The sequence below is a fragment of the Artibeus jamaicensis genome, unplaced genomic scaffold, assembly GCF_021234435.1.
Source record: "Artibeus jamaicensis isolate MK-2021 breed Jamaican fruit bat unplaced genomic scaffold, CSHL_Jam_final contig_797, whole genome shotgun sequence".
NCBI classification, from domain to species: domain Eukaryota; kingdom Metazoa; phylum Chordata; class Mammalia; order Chiroptera; family Phyllostomidae; genus Artibeus; species Artibeus jamaicensis.
In genome coordinates this window covers 18,457,886-18,474,188 of record NW_026521977.1, presented here as the reverse complement: position 1 = coordinate 18,474,188, position 16,303 = coordinate 18,457,886, and the positions used below count along the sequence as shown (strand labels likewise).

Here is a 16,303-nt window from a genome sequence, read left to right as displayed (position 1 = left end):
CTGCCTTCCTTCCATTTTTCTGGTATACTGATAACTGTTGGGTGACTCAATGGTCAGTTTACACCAGTGGTTCTCAAAGTGTGGGAGGATCCTTTCAGGAGGTCTGCAAGGTTAAAAATATCTTCATAATAATGCAATAATGTTACTGGCATTCTTCATTTTCTCATTTGACTACAGTGAAGTTTTTAATAAACTGAATAATATGTTGCAACATACTGAATTGACCAATTGTCTTCTTTTAAGCCATATATGAAGGAGCTTTGCAAATATAAAACAGTGCGTTTTTATTGCAATTTTTTTGTTTAGGAAAATGTAATTTTAATTAAAAAGTTATCTAATGTTAGGAGTTCATGAACTTCCTATTTTTATTTGAATTAATAGGTATTTTAAAAGTTTTCATCTTTAAATTTTAAGCTCTTTGGATTGTACCAGTGTCAGATACACAGTTTTCATATTGTGCTATTTTATATAAGATCTTAAGATTGGGACAGGGTAAGTGAATGGTGTGTAGGACTCTCTGTTTCTTTGCAAATACCTGTGAATTGATAATTATTACGATGCAAGTTGAAAAGTTTTTGCTGCCTAACTAGTATTTTCTGAGTTGAAAAAGATAAGTGTCTTGGTTTTAAATAAAAGGCAGTCACCCCAGTCTTTCTCTTCTGACTTTGTTGGGTTTAAAAATTACATTGTTTTTAATCAGTATTCATACTATCCTTACAAAGCGCTATACCAAGGTGAAGTTTAGGAAGCACAGTGTTTCTCTCAGCCTTGGTGTAAAACAGTTAGTGAAGGGCCACGCCTTGCCTGCAGCATTAGGAACCCAGCCTTTAGGAGACAGGTGTCAGGGGCAGAAAATTTAGCCCTTGAGGGTACCAGGGTAACAGACAAAGCCTTAGTCACAAAGAAATGAAATTCAATAATTTTTTGCTAAGTGCTTTGTGTATCAAGATCAGAATAGGAGTAGGGACAAAACTTATTCACTATTAAACTTGGAGGATTATGGGATACAGGTTGTTACATTTTTATGCTAACTATACTTTTATGTGAAAAACCTAGATAAATCCTTTTTTTTTTTTACAGTCAAACCCTTTTTGTATTACAGGAACTAAATGTTAATATGGAGAATGATTTTAAGACTGACTCATCATTATCTACCTTTGCTCTTCAAAGTTCTTCAGAGACATTGTTTTCTATTCAGCTATTAGATTTCAAAACAAGTTTACTGGAAGCATTAGAAGAATTACGTATGAGACGGGTAAGTACCTTTTTAAAATGCTTTTTTTAATCATTCAATTTGTCCAATTTTTTTGTTTAATGAAAAAAAAGACTTAACAAAATAACCTCTTGTTTTAAAAAAGATTTTATTCATTTATCTTTAGAGGGGAAGGGAAGACGAAAGAGAGGGAGAGAAACATCAGCGTGTGGTTGCCTCTTGAGCACCCCAACTGGGGAGCTGGCCTGTAACCCAGGCATGTGCGATGAATAGGAATTTAACCTGTGACCCTTTGGTTCACAGGCTGGTACTCAATCCACTGAGCCACACCAGCCAGGGTGATTTTTTTTTGTTTTTAAAGATTTTATATATTAAGTTTTTAGAGGGGAAGGGAGGGAGAATGAGTGGGAGAGAATCATCGATGTGTGAGAGAAACATCAGTTGGTTGCCTCTTGTACACACCGCAACTGGGCATTGGGCCTACAACTCAGCCTGCAGCCCAGGCATATGCCCTGACCAGGAATTGAACCAGCAATTTCCACTTTGTGAGAGGTTGCTCAACCAACTGAGCCACAATGGTCAGGGCAAAAACAGATCTTACTTGGGAACTGTTTATGAGATATTCATTACCTTGCATGCCCTCCCTCATCTCCCAGTGTTCATGAAAATTTTTAATATTTCCCCTTAGTAGTTACGAAGATATCCTTTTATTTAGCATTCAAAAAGGAAAGTGAAAAATGTTAAGATCCCGTCAATAGTAATAATAATTATATTTAGTTTGTTAAATTAAAAAATGCAGAAAGTAAAATATTGAAACACAATTATTGATGAGCTTGGATGGGTTTGATTGTTAGGTCGTTGCATGTTTAGAAGGTAAAGATATTGACCAACTAAAGACTTTGTTTAGTTATGTAGGCATATTAAATTTCCAGGGTAATCAACAAATGAATAATATTAGGATTTATAATCTTCCCAGATAGAAAGTATGTAATTGTTTAAATTGTCTTGGGTTTGATGGTTCAAATGGCCTTAAAAAAGTAATTTTAGGTCTTAGCTGTCTTGAGCTTTATTTATCTTGGTAAAAAATGTTGAAGCCATCTTCTACGTGTTCCAGAAACTGGCCCGGATAGTCTGCATTTTTGTAATTAGTTTTAATACTGAAAGGTCTGTTAATGGAAAACTCAGGGCTTTCTTACTTCTAAATGGACTTTATTTTTATTTATTTATTTATTTATTAAAAAAAATATACTTCATTGATTATGCTATTACACTTGTTCCATTTTTTCTCCCCTTTATTTCCTTCTGCTCTGTACCACCCCTCCCACCATCATTCCCTCACCTTAGTTCATGTCCATGGATCATATGAGTTCTTTGGCTTCTCCATTTCCCATACTATTCTTAACCTCCCCCTGTTTATTTTGTGCCTGCCATTTATGCTGCTTATTCTTGTACCATTTCCCCCATTCTCCCCCTTCCTCCTCTCTGCTGATAACCCTCCATGTGATCTCTATTTCTGTGACTCTGTACCTGTTCTAGTTGTTTGCTTAGTTTGTTTAGTTTCAGGTGTTGATAGTTGTGAGTTTGTTGTCATTTTACTGTTCATATTTTTTATCTTATTTTTGTTAGATAAGTCCCTTTAACATCTCATATAAGGGCTTGGTGATGATGAACTCCTTTATGTGTTCTTCCATTTTAAATGACAACTTTGCTTGATAGAGTAATCTTGGATATAGGCTCTTGCCTTTCATGACTTTGAATACTTTCCAGCCCCTTCTTGCCTGTAAGTTGTCTTTTGAGAAATCAGCTGATAGTCTTACAGGAACTCCTTTGTAGGTAACTGTCTCCTTTTCTCTTGCTGCTTTAAAGATTTCTCTCCTTATCTTTAATTTGGGTAATGTAATGATGATGTGCCTTGGTGTGTGCTTCCTTGGGTCCAAGTTCTTTGGGAATCTCTGAGCTTCCTGGACTTCCTGGAAGTCTGTTCCCTTTGTGAGCTTGGGGAAGTTCTCCTTCATTATGTTTTCAAATAAGTTTTCAATTTCTTGCTCTTCCTCTTCTCCTTCTGGCACCCCTATGATTTAGATGTAGGAATGTTTAAAGTTGTCCCAGGAGATTCCTAAGCCTCTCCTCATTTTTTTGAATTCTTGTTTCTTTTGTTCTGGTTGACTGTTTAATTGTACGTGCGAGTCAACTTGTTGGTTTTCTTTGTGACTTTTTTTGATTTTGGGTGTTTGAACGTGGTATTTTTGTATTTTTTTTTGTGTTGTTGGGGAGGGGTCTAAAAGGGAACAAGACTGCTTGCTCAACTCTCCACTGGCTTTCCATCACTTCTTCTGCTGCCCACAAGCAAATTGGGCGCTTCTGGTGCTGATTCCAGGTGTGTGGGTTTGTGTACGTTCTAGGGCTCCGTGGGTCTCTCCAATGAACTCTTCTGTGAGGCTGGGACTTTCTCCCGCAGCCTCAACCCTCACGGGTTTTTTAGTCAGAGGTTTTGAGGCTTTATTTCCCCTCACTGGAACCCTGGGTTGCATAGTCTGTCTTGCTCCTGGTTTATCTTAAATGTGGAACAGCCTGGTTGGCCAGCTGCCTCACCTGCCCTGGTCCTCCAGCTCCCACCTTGCTGCAAGTCCTCTGTACTCAGGCTGCCTGTCTCAGCCCCTCCTACTTGTCTAGATCAATGTTTCTCTTTAACTTCTTGTTAAACTGCTGTCAGACTTCCATACAGGTCAGTTTTCTGGCAGTTCTCGTTATTTTTTGTTTTTAAATTTGTTGTTGTCTTTCTTTTGGTTGTTCAAGGAGGCAAAGTATATCTACCTATGCCTCCCTCTTGGCTGAAAATTCTACATACCCCTTTTAAAGAGGAAGGCAAATGAAAAATAATTATTTAGGACACTGTAATTTAAAACATTAGATAATTGAGAATTAGTGTTTTATTTTTTTGTAAAAAAGTGTATCAAAATAGATTGAACAGTGGTTGTCTTATTCTTGTGTAACTTACAGTACCGATGACCATGATTTCTCTGTCTTTGCAAAGGATAGCACTCATGTTCAAGTTCGGATCACCTTCCCACATTTTATCTTTTGCATTTTTAGTTTTATCAAATATCTTTGAGAGCTCCTTTAATTTCACTTCCAATTTTATTCTCTCCATCCTTCTTTTTCTTTTTCAGCATTTTCATCTTTCCTGGCCAATTCCCTTTTTTTGATTATCTGTTTTTGTAAAATGTTATGTGGATTAATCTCTGAGACAAGAAAGGAACACAGCTTTACATGCTTACTGTCTTTGTATAGACTGAGTAACAGATACATAGTGACCAGTCATTGATAGACTGTCAAGGAAGTGACATGATTGATTACTGGTCATGATGCACATATGTTATTTATGTAGTGGTTTGTGGTTCGAGGAGTTAACAGTGGCATTTGTGCAATTATTCTAAATAATGCACTATGGTCATTGGAATTTGAACCATGTTTGGGGGGAACTAGTGGTGTTTAAGTAAACCAAAGTAACTGAAATTAGTGTGTTTTGGAACTGTGTCGTATGAGTACTACCTAAATATTGTGACATGAAAAATGCAAGTTGTTAAAGTCAAAATAAAAAATGTGTAGCCATCTAAAATAGTTCTGGGGGAAATATATCAGATTATTATCTGTGGTTACTACAGGTGTTTCTTTGTAGTGTTCTTACACCTTTTCCATAAATTTGAGGTTGTTTTATAATAAAAATGAAACATAACAAAGTATTAGGCATTCCAGGAAATACTATATGTTCAGCACCAATATAAAAACCAGAGATTGGCCCCGACTGGTATGGCTCTATGGGTTGGGCGTTATGCCACAAAGTGAAAGGTCACCGGTTTGAATCTTGGTCAGGCACCTGTCTGGGTAGCGGGCCAGCTCCCTGATGGGCATGTGAGAGGTAACTGGCTGATATTTCTGTCCCACATCAGTGTTTGTCCCTCCTTCCCCCCTTTCTCCCACTCTTTCCTTCTCTCTAAAAATAAGTGAATCTTAAAAAAAACAGACAATAAAAATAAAACAATATATGATTTGGAATAACTCATGCAGAGATGTTATTAATGAGTAGGAATTTTGGGTCATGGGTATCTATCAATTGTGTTAATATTGTCAAGAAGTTAAATTTTGGCTTTCTGATTCTATTATGTATTTGTTTCATTGATTTTTTTATCTGTATTATTTAATTTTGTATTTTAAAATTTTGAACTTTTGGAGATGGACACTTAATTAATTTTAACTTTTTTCTTTTCCAATATAAAGCACTTAAGGCTATAACCCTGTCAGCATGGCTTTAGTTGGATCCCACTAATTTTTCTATGTATTATCATTTATTTTGAATTATTTTCTAATTTTCATTGTAATTTCTTTTTTGACTCATAAATTATTTAGAAGTGTATTACTGCTTTTAGCACATTTTGGAGTTTTACTTTTTATTAATTTGTAAAAAATGATTTCTAGCATAATTCTACATCAGATAGTATACGCTATATTATTTTAGTCACTTAATATTTGTGGAGCTTTGCTTTCTAGCCAAGCATATAGTCAGTTTTAGTAAATATTGTACCTGTGTTGACAGGTGAACTTGAAAATAATATGTGCTCTATATTTTTTGGGTGTAGTGGTCTGTGAATATGAATTTGGTTAACTTTGTCAATCTTGTTTAAATCTGTATTATTACTGATTTTCTCTCTGCATTTCCCTTCTCATGTTTTAGTTTGGTTATTTTTTTCTTCTGTATTTTTAGTTCACTAATATTCTCTTCAATTTATCTAATCTGATAAAGTCAGTCTGTTGAGTTTTTAATTTTATTTCTTGTCAGTTCTAAAATTTCTATTTGTTTTTTCTAATTTTCTATTTTTTTGCCAAAATTCATTTTGTTATATATATTTTTTGAGCATATTAGTTTCATGTATCTTACAGTCTATACCTATAAACTCTAATATCTGGACTTATAGCTCTATTTCCAGTATATGTTTTTTTTCTTTTTTTTGTCATTTGACCTTACTTTTGGGGTGTAGGATGAATTTTGATTGAATGACTCACTCTGTGCATGAAACATTAGAGGCTTTGATGCTCTCTTCCTCTAGAGAGATTTACTTTTGCTTCTGGAAGTTAGGATGGGCAGATCATCTTACCTGTCAGAGTTTGAGGCAACCAGAGGCTCAGTTTCCATCTTTGTGAGGGCTAGTTTATTTCTACTCTCTACTCCAAGAGTATAGCTCTTTGGGCTTCCAACTAAGCTTCTGGGATATTTTCTAAAATCCATCCTGTTTGGTGAGTCCTGAACACTAAGTCTATCCTCACGAGACTGCCTCACTTTCTTAGCATGTGGTGAATTGGCGAATGGTGATTATCAGAATCATCTCTCATTGCTTTCCTTCTCTGTCTGATCTTTGAGATGTATTCTACATATCAGTCTTTTTGCAGGATCATGAAATTGTAAAATTTTAGAGGTGGAAGTGTGACCTTAGATAACTTTAGTCTAACCTAAGACCCAGAGATTTTAAGAGACTAGTATTCTGATCTCTCTATTCGTTGTCTAATGCTGTTCTATTAATATATTTAATAAATAAATGGAATGAATAATACAGTCAACACAAAATTGGGTCATACCGATATTGTTAGATAGTGATGTTTATTAAAGAAGCAAACACAGTAGGCAATAAAATAAAGCCAATAAAGAGGCTTTATTACATAACTAACCTATATTTCATTTCTTAACTATACTGGAACTCACTAAATAGAGAGGGACATTACTCATTTTTTCCCTTATGGAACTAAATTGGTAACTATAATATTAGAAAAAATAGTATGTTTTTTTAAAGATTTTATTCATTTATTTTTAGAGGGGAAGGAGAGAATGGTTGCCTCTCATATGTCCCCTGCTGGGAACTGGCCTGCAACCCAGGCATGTGCCCTGACTGGGAATCAAACCACGATTGTCTGGTTCGCAGGCCCGTGCTCAATCCTCTGAGCCACACCAGCCAGGGCTGAATGTTTTAAATTAATAATGATCTACAGATAATTGAATCAACAAGGAAGTGTATATTGAATTTATAATATGTGCTTTTTAAAAGTTAGACACCATTTCTGGTAAATTTCCTTATTAGATACATACACAGAGTAAGTGATGAGTAGAGATGAACAATAGCAGAAGGATCACAAATTCATCCTTGAGATGTGAATAGAATAGGAATTGTGTTCAGCTGGAGAGTCTATGTCTTCAGTTCAGCCTGTCTCTTCCTTTCAGAAAATTGTTGCTATATAGAAAAATTGAACCTGTTCTGTCAGCTCTTGCAATTATTGAAGAGAAACTAGAAATCAAGACTTTAACGTAAAATCTATTAGATTATAAATACTGAAAGTGGGTTGAAAGTTTTATAAAGAAAACATATTTCTAAGCCAGGTCATCTATATAGTGGGAATGAAAGACTGTCTGCCACAGAACTTTCAGACTTTAAAGTATGCATTTATTTGGTAACCTTTGAAAAACTACTCAGTCTTGCCCTAAGAGATTTTAAATTTTAATAGTCACAGCATACCATACAAATTAATTACAATACTCTCAAATAGTATATATTATGGATCATAATAGAATTATGAAGAAAGTATTATGGGAGTTCAGAGGAAGGACACTTTAAATTTATAAAATATCTACACAGAAGTAAATCTTGGATTTTTAATAAGCAACAAATAAAAGCCATGGAAATTTGGGTATTCTACTATACCAATGATTTGCGAAGGAAATTATGAAAGAAAACTGGATAACTAATGGTATAATATGCAGTGAAGCAGCATTTCAGTGCCCCATAAAATTAATTATGCTATGAGTGGAATCATACTTTTGTACTTACAATGATTTGTAGAATGTGTGTGTTTATACTACATGGAAGGCTGATAAAATGGGTGTTATCAACATTATTGAAAGGTAACATCATATACTTCTACTATATTAGGGTTTTAATTTAACTTCATGCTTTCTATTAAAAATTATTTACTTCTTGAGGGAACTTTTCATTTTAATGTTTCATGCATTCCTCAAGCAGCTTTCAAAAGTTATTAATACTTCTTATTAAATTGTCAATGTTAAAATATATTAAATTTGGTAAGAGAAGCCCATCTGTAAGTTCAATAAAGTATCCAAGAATATCAAACCTTAAAAGTGTTTATTTTTTATTAGCTGCCTTAGGACTACAAGGATTTAAGTGTTTTACAAAAACAATAAAAGAGGAGTAATTTGATGGTTTATTTACTCTTTATAACCTTTAGAAAGTGTCATGCTTTTTTTAAAGTGCTTGCTTCAGGCTGTAGTTTTACAAGATGGGCTTTGTATTGGTCAGGCCTCTTCAATTCTTGACCCTGAATAGATTTAGGGATGCAGTTCACACAGCAGGCACATGTCTAAGCAGCCAAAACTGTAACTGGGTACTTCATTCTCTTTCAGACTCATATGCACCTCCTATGAAATTACCCAATTCAGTTTCTCATGTTGTATAATAAAATACCACTATTTCAGATAGCTTTTTGGTTTGATTAGCTATAAAGTATTGTAGATAAATATTTCTAATATGCATGGAATAGCCTAGAAGTTCATACTTTAAAACATCTTTTTTATAATTAGTATTTTAAATACTGTTTTCATATTAGTCAACTTAATCTATTACAGTGATTTCTGAAATATCAATATTAGAACATTCATAGCAATTCTTAAAATTATATTTTCCTATCCTAACAAATATTTTATATTTTTTGAAATGTTCTACCAAATACTCAGAATATTTGTGTATTTAAAATAGGTAGTATGATTTTGGGTGGTTTTCTAACTTTGGTGGGATGGGAAGGTAAAATTCTGAAGTTTTGAAGCAAAGGAGTATATATCATAATTCATACAGTCCTATAGAATCTACAGTCCTTTTTCTTAAATCCTCACCCAAGGATACTTTCACTGACTCAAAAGAGAGAGGGAGGGAGAGAGAAGCGGGGGAGGGAGGGAAAGAGAGAGAGACTGACACAGAGAAACATCTTTATTTCTATTATTTATTATTGTATTTTCCATATGAACAACCGTAAAACCTACTTTTGTCCCACCCTGTATGTACCTACCCTTAAATGTGTATATACTTATTTTCATTTTCAATATGTTTTAACTATAGATATTTATTACTGTTGGCATACATTCCCTTCCTATTCCATGTTGGAAGAGTCCTGATTGTGTCTTAGGGTCCACCCCTCACCAAAGTGAGTCAGGTAAATCCTGACAGGTGTTAACCACTCATGAAGGTCTAGTCATTGTCCTGCCAATGATTGGTTTAGGGGTCGGTGTGTTATGGCCAATGAGGTAATGTCCTTTCTGTCCTTAATGCCTGCAGTTAGAGTAGCCAATGGGTGAAAATCCTAAGGAAAGTCACTTGGATAATTGCAAAATGTAAAGATGGGAAGACTCATAGCCCTTGATGACATTGTTGAGTCACTGAAAATTAATTTAGAAGCAAGTGCTCTACCTTTAGACAAGTCATGTGAGATAAATCCCAGTAGCCATTGTGAGTTGGGTTTTGTTCTTGTTGCTACTTGCTGCTGAAAGTATTTTAAATGAGACAGTTTTCATGAGGGTTTATTGTGGAATAGCATAGCATAAGTTTGTGTATATGTGTGTTTAATCAGGCAAGGAACATGTAAGAGATTCATAAGGAAAATATTTCATAACAAAACATATTTTTGTCTGCCAGTATCCTCTCTGATATCTTCCAAAACATTTTGTTATGAAAATTGTGAAACATGCAGCAGAACTGGAAGAGTTTTACAGTGAGCACTCATACACCATTAACATTCTGCTATATCTTCATTATCACATAGCTTCTCATATATTTATTCTTTCTTCCCTTTCATTTTTGATGATTTCATAGTAAATTGCAGACATCAGTGCATTTCCTCCTAAATACTTCAGAATCCATGTCATTAAGCCAAGTTCAATATTTGTGTACAGATTTTTTCTTCATAGTAAAATTTGAATATAATAAAAGGCATAAATCTTAATTGTACATTTAATGAGTTTTCACAGATGTGTACACTTGTATAATATAAACCTTATCAAGATATACAATGTTTCCATCAACCAAGAAAGTTCCTTCATGCCACTTTGAGGCAACCACTCTTTTGACTTTTTTCCATACCGAGTAGGTTTTGTTTTTTCTAACATTTCATATAAATGGAATCATACAGTATGTACTCTTTTAGGTAAGGCTTCTTTCACTCATCAGAATGTTTTAATTCATCCATCTTGAGTATATCAGCATACAGATCTTGTACATATGTTTAAGCATACATCTCTATTTTGTTTTCTCAGGAGTGATTGTAAGTTGTGTTGTATTTTTAATTTCAGTTACTACATTTTATTATTAGTGTATAAAAATATGATTGATTTTTGGGGGGTGTTCATGTTGTCCCATGGCATTGTTGAGCAATTTTATTAGTTATGGGAGATTTAAAAAAATAGATTCCTAGGGATCTTCTATATGTACAATCACATCATCTACAAATAGAGACAGCTTATTTCTTACGTCGGATTTGTTTTTTTCTTTCTCTTTCTCTACTTCTCCCTCCCCTCTTTCTCTTGCTCTCACACTTCCTGTCTGTCTATTATATATCCATTTCTGCCTTATTGCAGTAGTTGGAACTTCTAGTAGTATGTTGAATAAGGGCAGTGAGAGTAGATATTCCAATTTTGTTCTTGAGCTTCAAGGAGAAGCATTTAATCTTGCATCATTAAATGTGTTAACTGTTGTATTTTTATAAATAAATGCTCTTTATCAAATTTGGGTAATTCCCTCTTTTCCTACTCGGCTGAGAGTTTTTATCATGAATGAGTCTTGGGTTTTTGTTAAATGCATTTTCTGTGTCAGTTGATATATGATTATTTTTTTAGCACATTGACATGCTAAATTTGATCAACTGTTGATCCAGTCTTGCATACCTGGAATAAATTCTACTTGGTCATGGTGTATAATTTTTTATACATTGGTGAATTCCATTTTCTAATATGGTATTGAGAATTTTTTGGTCAAAACTTGTCAGAGATATTGGTTTTAGTTTTCTTTTCTTGTACTGTCTTTGTCTGATTTTGGTGTCACAGTAAACAGGCCTCAAAAACTGAGTTGCAATGTGTTCCTTTCTCTTGTGTTTTTCTGGAAGAGGCTGTGTCAAAGTAGTGTTAATTTAACTTGAAATTAAATTGGTAGAATTGTTCTTCAGTAGAATTGTTCAGTGAAACTGTCTGGCCTGGAAATTTATTTTTTAGGAGCTTTTAAGTTAATGATTATAGGTCTCTATCATCTTGGTGGAGGTTTGGTAGTTTTTGAAGAATTGGTTGTTTCTGTAAGTTGTCAAATTTATGAGCATACACTTGTTTATCGTATTCCTTATGAACTTTTTTTATGGCTGCAGTATATTTGTACATTGTTTCTTTTAGCTCTTTGAGCATATTTAAAATTGTTGATTTAAAGTGTGCCTAGTAAATCCATGGTCTGCCCTTGCTCAGGGACATTTCCTATTAATTGTTTTCTCTGTGTGTGGATCACACTTTCCTGTTTCTTTGCGTGCTTTGCAATATTTTGTTTAAAATTAGACATTTTGAATATGTGGTAACCCTGGAAATCAGGTTCCTACCCCTCGTCAAGGTTGCTGGTTATTGTCATTGCTTGTTTTTTGACTTTTCTGAAATAATTTTGTAAAGTCTGAAGTTTTTTGTCATATGTAGCCACTGAAGTTACTATGTTCTTAGCTTCGTTATCAGCTAGTGCTTTGTTTGAAAGAGATTTCTCTAAATACATAGAAGCTACAGAAAAAAAGACCTCCCTGTCTTCACAGAAGGCTTCTCTGTATGTGTGTTGGGGCGTGCCTTCAGTTTGCAAGTATGACTGTTGTAGTTTTCAGCAGAAGCTTTAGATCTCTCTAGTGATATCTTGTGTTGATCACTTGGGCTAATTCTGGAGTAATGCATTATTATAAATAAAAACAGAGGGTTTTTCTACATTTTCAGCCTTTCCCCTCGACTTTGGGTCTTATGAAGCCGAAGTGTCAGGGTGGGGTCTTCACAAGACTTTTGATCCCTCCTTCGTATTTATTGTGGACATAGCATGTATTCCTGCCGCTCCTAGCGCTCTTTTATTTTCCTAGCTTTCTCCTCCTAGTTCCATGGGTTTCCATGGGTTCTGTCTTGCTGTAATAGTTTTTATTACTATTACAATAGTTTTTACTGTCCTTCCCCCTGTAGATTAGGCTTTTGTTCATAGGGGAGATAAGGAAGACAGGTCTGTCTGTGTAGAGTTTTCAGTGGCGGCCGTTGGTTCCCTTTCCTTGCTGTACAGGGTTTCCATTAGTGTCCTTAGCTATAGTTTTTTTGTTCTCCTTTCCCTTGCAGATTAAGGTTTTGGGGGTATAGGAGGAATAGGGAACATGGCTTATAATTGCTTTTCTCCTCCTATGGCCAGTACCACCAGAGAAAGCTTGCTGAGGAATTTTCTCATCCTTGCTTATAAGTACCTGGTGGGTTTCCTGGGGAAAAAAATCCTGATGAAAGGTATAAATCTCCTTATTTCTGGGGCCCTCAGGGGATTCACGTTCTTACACTAGCCCATATTCTGCCCTTAGCAATTATTAAGTTCTTTTAGCTGAGGTTTCTTATCAGTACTCAGTGGCTTAAAAAATCATAAATTGGCCAAGTTCTAGGTAATCAAATGGTGTGATTTGTTCTCCAAGCAGGCACCTGAGTCTAGATTTTGCGTGACTTGGTTGATCTGAGACTTCTTTTCTCTTACGGGTTTGTCTGTTTAATTTGCAATTTATCCAGCTTTTTTCTTGTTGTAATGGTGGGAAGATTTTTTTTTAAATCTTTATAGAAAAGAGTTAAACCTGGAAAACTTTAAGTCCTAGTTTTCCTAGCATCTTTCTTCTTTTTGTCCTAGGATGCAGAAATTAAATATGAAGAGCAGATTGGTAAAATTATTGTGGAGACACAAGAACTGAAATGGCATAATGTGAGTATTTTTTCTCAGATTAGCATTTTTAGCAACTATTTAGAAATATATTCTATTATTTAATTGCAAAGTTAATTTTTAAATTTCTAAAACATGTGTATCATTTTAAACAAAGTCTCAAGAAAGTTCCAACTGAAACTATTAACATTTGGGCTTCCTGAAAATTTAGAATAATTTTTATTCAGGCTTTCTGATAAGAAAATATCTAAGAGTAACATTGAGTACAATGCTGAAATCCATGAACTGTTTCATATTGGAGAAATATATCGTGTTATAGAGGAGTCAAAATATTTAAGTGAAACCTCAGAACTGTGCTACATTTAGTCACATTCGAAATTATTGAGCTAGTAGAACAACAAATCTGCAGATTTTGTGTGAAGCTTAAAACATTCCTCTGCAGAAACTATTCAGATGATTCAGAAGGCCACAGCTGTGGGCAGCTGGTGATTGGCAGCTTCATCAGGACAGTGTGCCTGCTCATGTCTCACTCATGCATCACATCGCATTCATACATCACGTCTCGTGCAGAGCTTTCTGGTGAAACAGCAAATCACCCAGGTGACTCAGCCCCACTACAGCCCAAATTTGGCACCCTGTGACTTCCAAAACTAAAATCACCTTTGAAAGGAAAGAGATTTCAGATTGGCAATGAGATTCAGGAAAATATGACAGGGCAGCTGCTGGTGGTTGGGAGAACTGTGTGAGGTCCCAAGGTGCCTACTTTGAAGGGGACTGAGGCGTCATTATCCTTTGTACAATGTTTCTTGTATCTTCTTCAATAAATGTCTCTATTTTCCATGTTTCTTGGCTGGATACTTTCTGGATAGATCTCATATATGATTGTCTAACCACTATGCTGTATACCTGAAACTAATAAAAAAAAACATTGAATGCAAACTATAATTGAAAGTAAAAAAATTTAAAATGCCCTGTGGTAATTTTGTTTTTTCTAAGAACTTATTTCTTTTTAAAAAATTATTATTATTATTTTTATTTGATTGTTGTTCAAGTACAGTTTTCTGTCTTTTACTCCCATCCTACCCCCCCAGTGCTCCCCACCTCCCTCCCATTTCTACCCCCCTTAGTTGTTTTCCATGTGTCCTTTATACTAGTTCCTGTAAACCCTTCCCCTTTTCCCCTGAAATTCCCTCCCCCTCTCCCCTCTGGTCATTGTGTGCCTGAGAACTTATTTCTGTGAGTTTAAAGAATTATATGTTGCTATGTGAACATTTGTGCTTAGATAATAAAGTTGGTTTCTTTGGAAACTCTAAGGCTATATAGTCTGCTTGTATATGAGCAGTGTTAACTTTAGTAACATTATTGATGAAAGATATTTTCTTGCAAAAAGCTTTGGAGCAAGCCGTATTTAGAGTTTAAAATTTAAACAGTAATGCATTTTATCATGAAGAGCCAAGTGGAGACACAATTACTGTATGCTGATGCCATGACAGTTACAAAATCATAAATTGGTTTAAAGTTGTATTTCAAGAACATGAAGTTATATATACAACAAATGTTTAACTTTTATTTAAGTAGTGAGTCCCATTACAATTTAGAATGGAAAGAGTTGCTAGAATTTATTTTAATTTTTCATCATTTTTTAAAATAGGAAACTCTTCAGAATCAAAAGGAAATGTTAACAAAGCAGCACAAAGAAGCAATGGCAGTTTTTAAAAAGCAGGTAATTTCATAAGGGTAGCCAAGCACTACGGTTTTAAATATTGCACTCCCCCCGCATGAATACCGTAAATCATTCTCCATATTCAATAAAGAAAAAAGGTATTACTGAAAAGCAGGAAATGAATAAAGTTATTTTAAGTCATAATTGATAATAAAAAGTATAATGTGGTAGAATGAGTTATGGAAATTGGGGAAACTGTTTTTGTTGGAGATGTGTTGTCATCTGTCCTAAATAAGTTGGGATAGTGGTGTGTATACTCTTTCTCTTTTTTATTTGAGTATCCTTGGACCTTTCCGCATTACTTTTTACCCGAGCCAGATGGGAGCAGGGACAGGTAACAGATCAGGGGATGTGATTATCATGCACCAAAGCCCTCCATAAATACCATAAGCAACTAAAAAAGACTAGTAGGAAAATAGAAAAAAAGGAAAAGTAAAATATTTCTAAAGAATTGAATAGCAACTCCTTTGTTATTTTGAATTCTTTAGCTCTTCTTTACAACCTCAAATTTTTCTTCAGTCCCTAGTTAGAAAATATATGTGTAAGAAATGTGCTTATGGAAAATATCCTTTGGAAGTGTTTTTCTTTATTTTTTAAAAGATTTTATTTATCTTTAGAGGGGAAGGGAAGGAGAGAGGGAGAGAAATATCAGTGTATGGTTGCCTCCCATGAGTCCCCTTGCCCGGAACTGGCCTGCAACCCAGGAATGTGCCCTGACTGGGAATCGAACCGCACTCAATCCACTGAGCTACACCAGCCAGGGCGGAAGTGTTTTTCTTACAGCCTTTCCAACATCACTGTTCTTTGCTTATTCCTTTTTTTTTGGTCTTCATCTCCATATGGGCATATGTGTTTAGAAACAATATAAATCACTAGTGGGTTAAGGTTATTGGTAGTTCACACTGTAGTGTAGATTTATCTAAGCAAATGATAAACTTTCTTTCTTTTAGTCTGAAATTGGCCTCTTCAAAGTTATGGGAGTTTTAATCAAGGGTAAGGAAGCAGAAGTCTCTTTACAGCATAGTCTTGTCTAGGAGAGAGCAAGTCTTGGTTACCACAGGGACTTTGAGCAAAGATAAGAATATCCAGGTATCTGAAGAACAGGAGAGATCGTGCTCTTGGGCTCTTCTTATTTCTTTTCTGTCTTTTCTTTCTTTCTTTTTTTTTTTTTTTAAAGAAAGAATTCTTAAATGTAATGAGAAATTTGGAAAATTCCAAAGAAAAATTTTATTTCTTAACAACCTTGCCTAGTATCCTTGTATTGCTTGGATATTTAATTTTTCTTTGGCATGTTCACTTGAGTTTTCCTGATTTAAAATGTTATTATTTATTAAATTGGCAGATGCATTTTTAAAATTT

At 34.7% G+C, this 16,303-nt stretch overlaps 1 protein-coding gene across 1 annotated transcript in view; it reads left to right on the top strand.

Moving 5' to 3' along the window:
* Positions 1-16,303, top strand: part of CCDC73 (coiled-coil domain containing 73) — a 310,502-nt gene that overhangs the window by 231,278 nt on the left and 62,921 nt on the right. The window contains exons 4-6 of the mRNA XM_053672983.1: positions 1,103-1,255; positions 13,192-13,263; positions 14,873-14,944. Of these exons, the coding sequence (XP_053528958.1) occupies positions 1,118-1,255; positions 13,192-13,263; positions 14,873-14,944 (282 nt within the window). The 5' untranslated portion in view covers positions 1,103-1,117. The remainder of the gene's footprint in view (positions 1-1,102; positions 1,256-13,191; positions 13,264-14,872; positions 14,945-16,303) is intronic.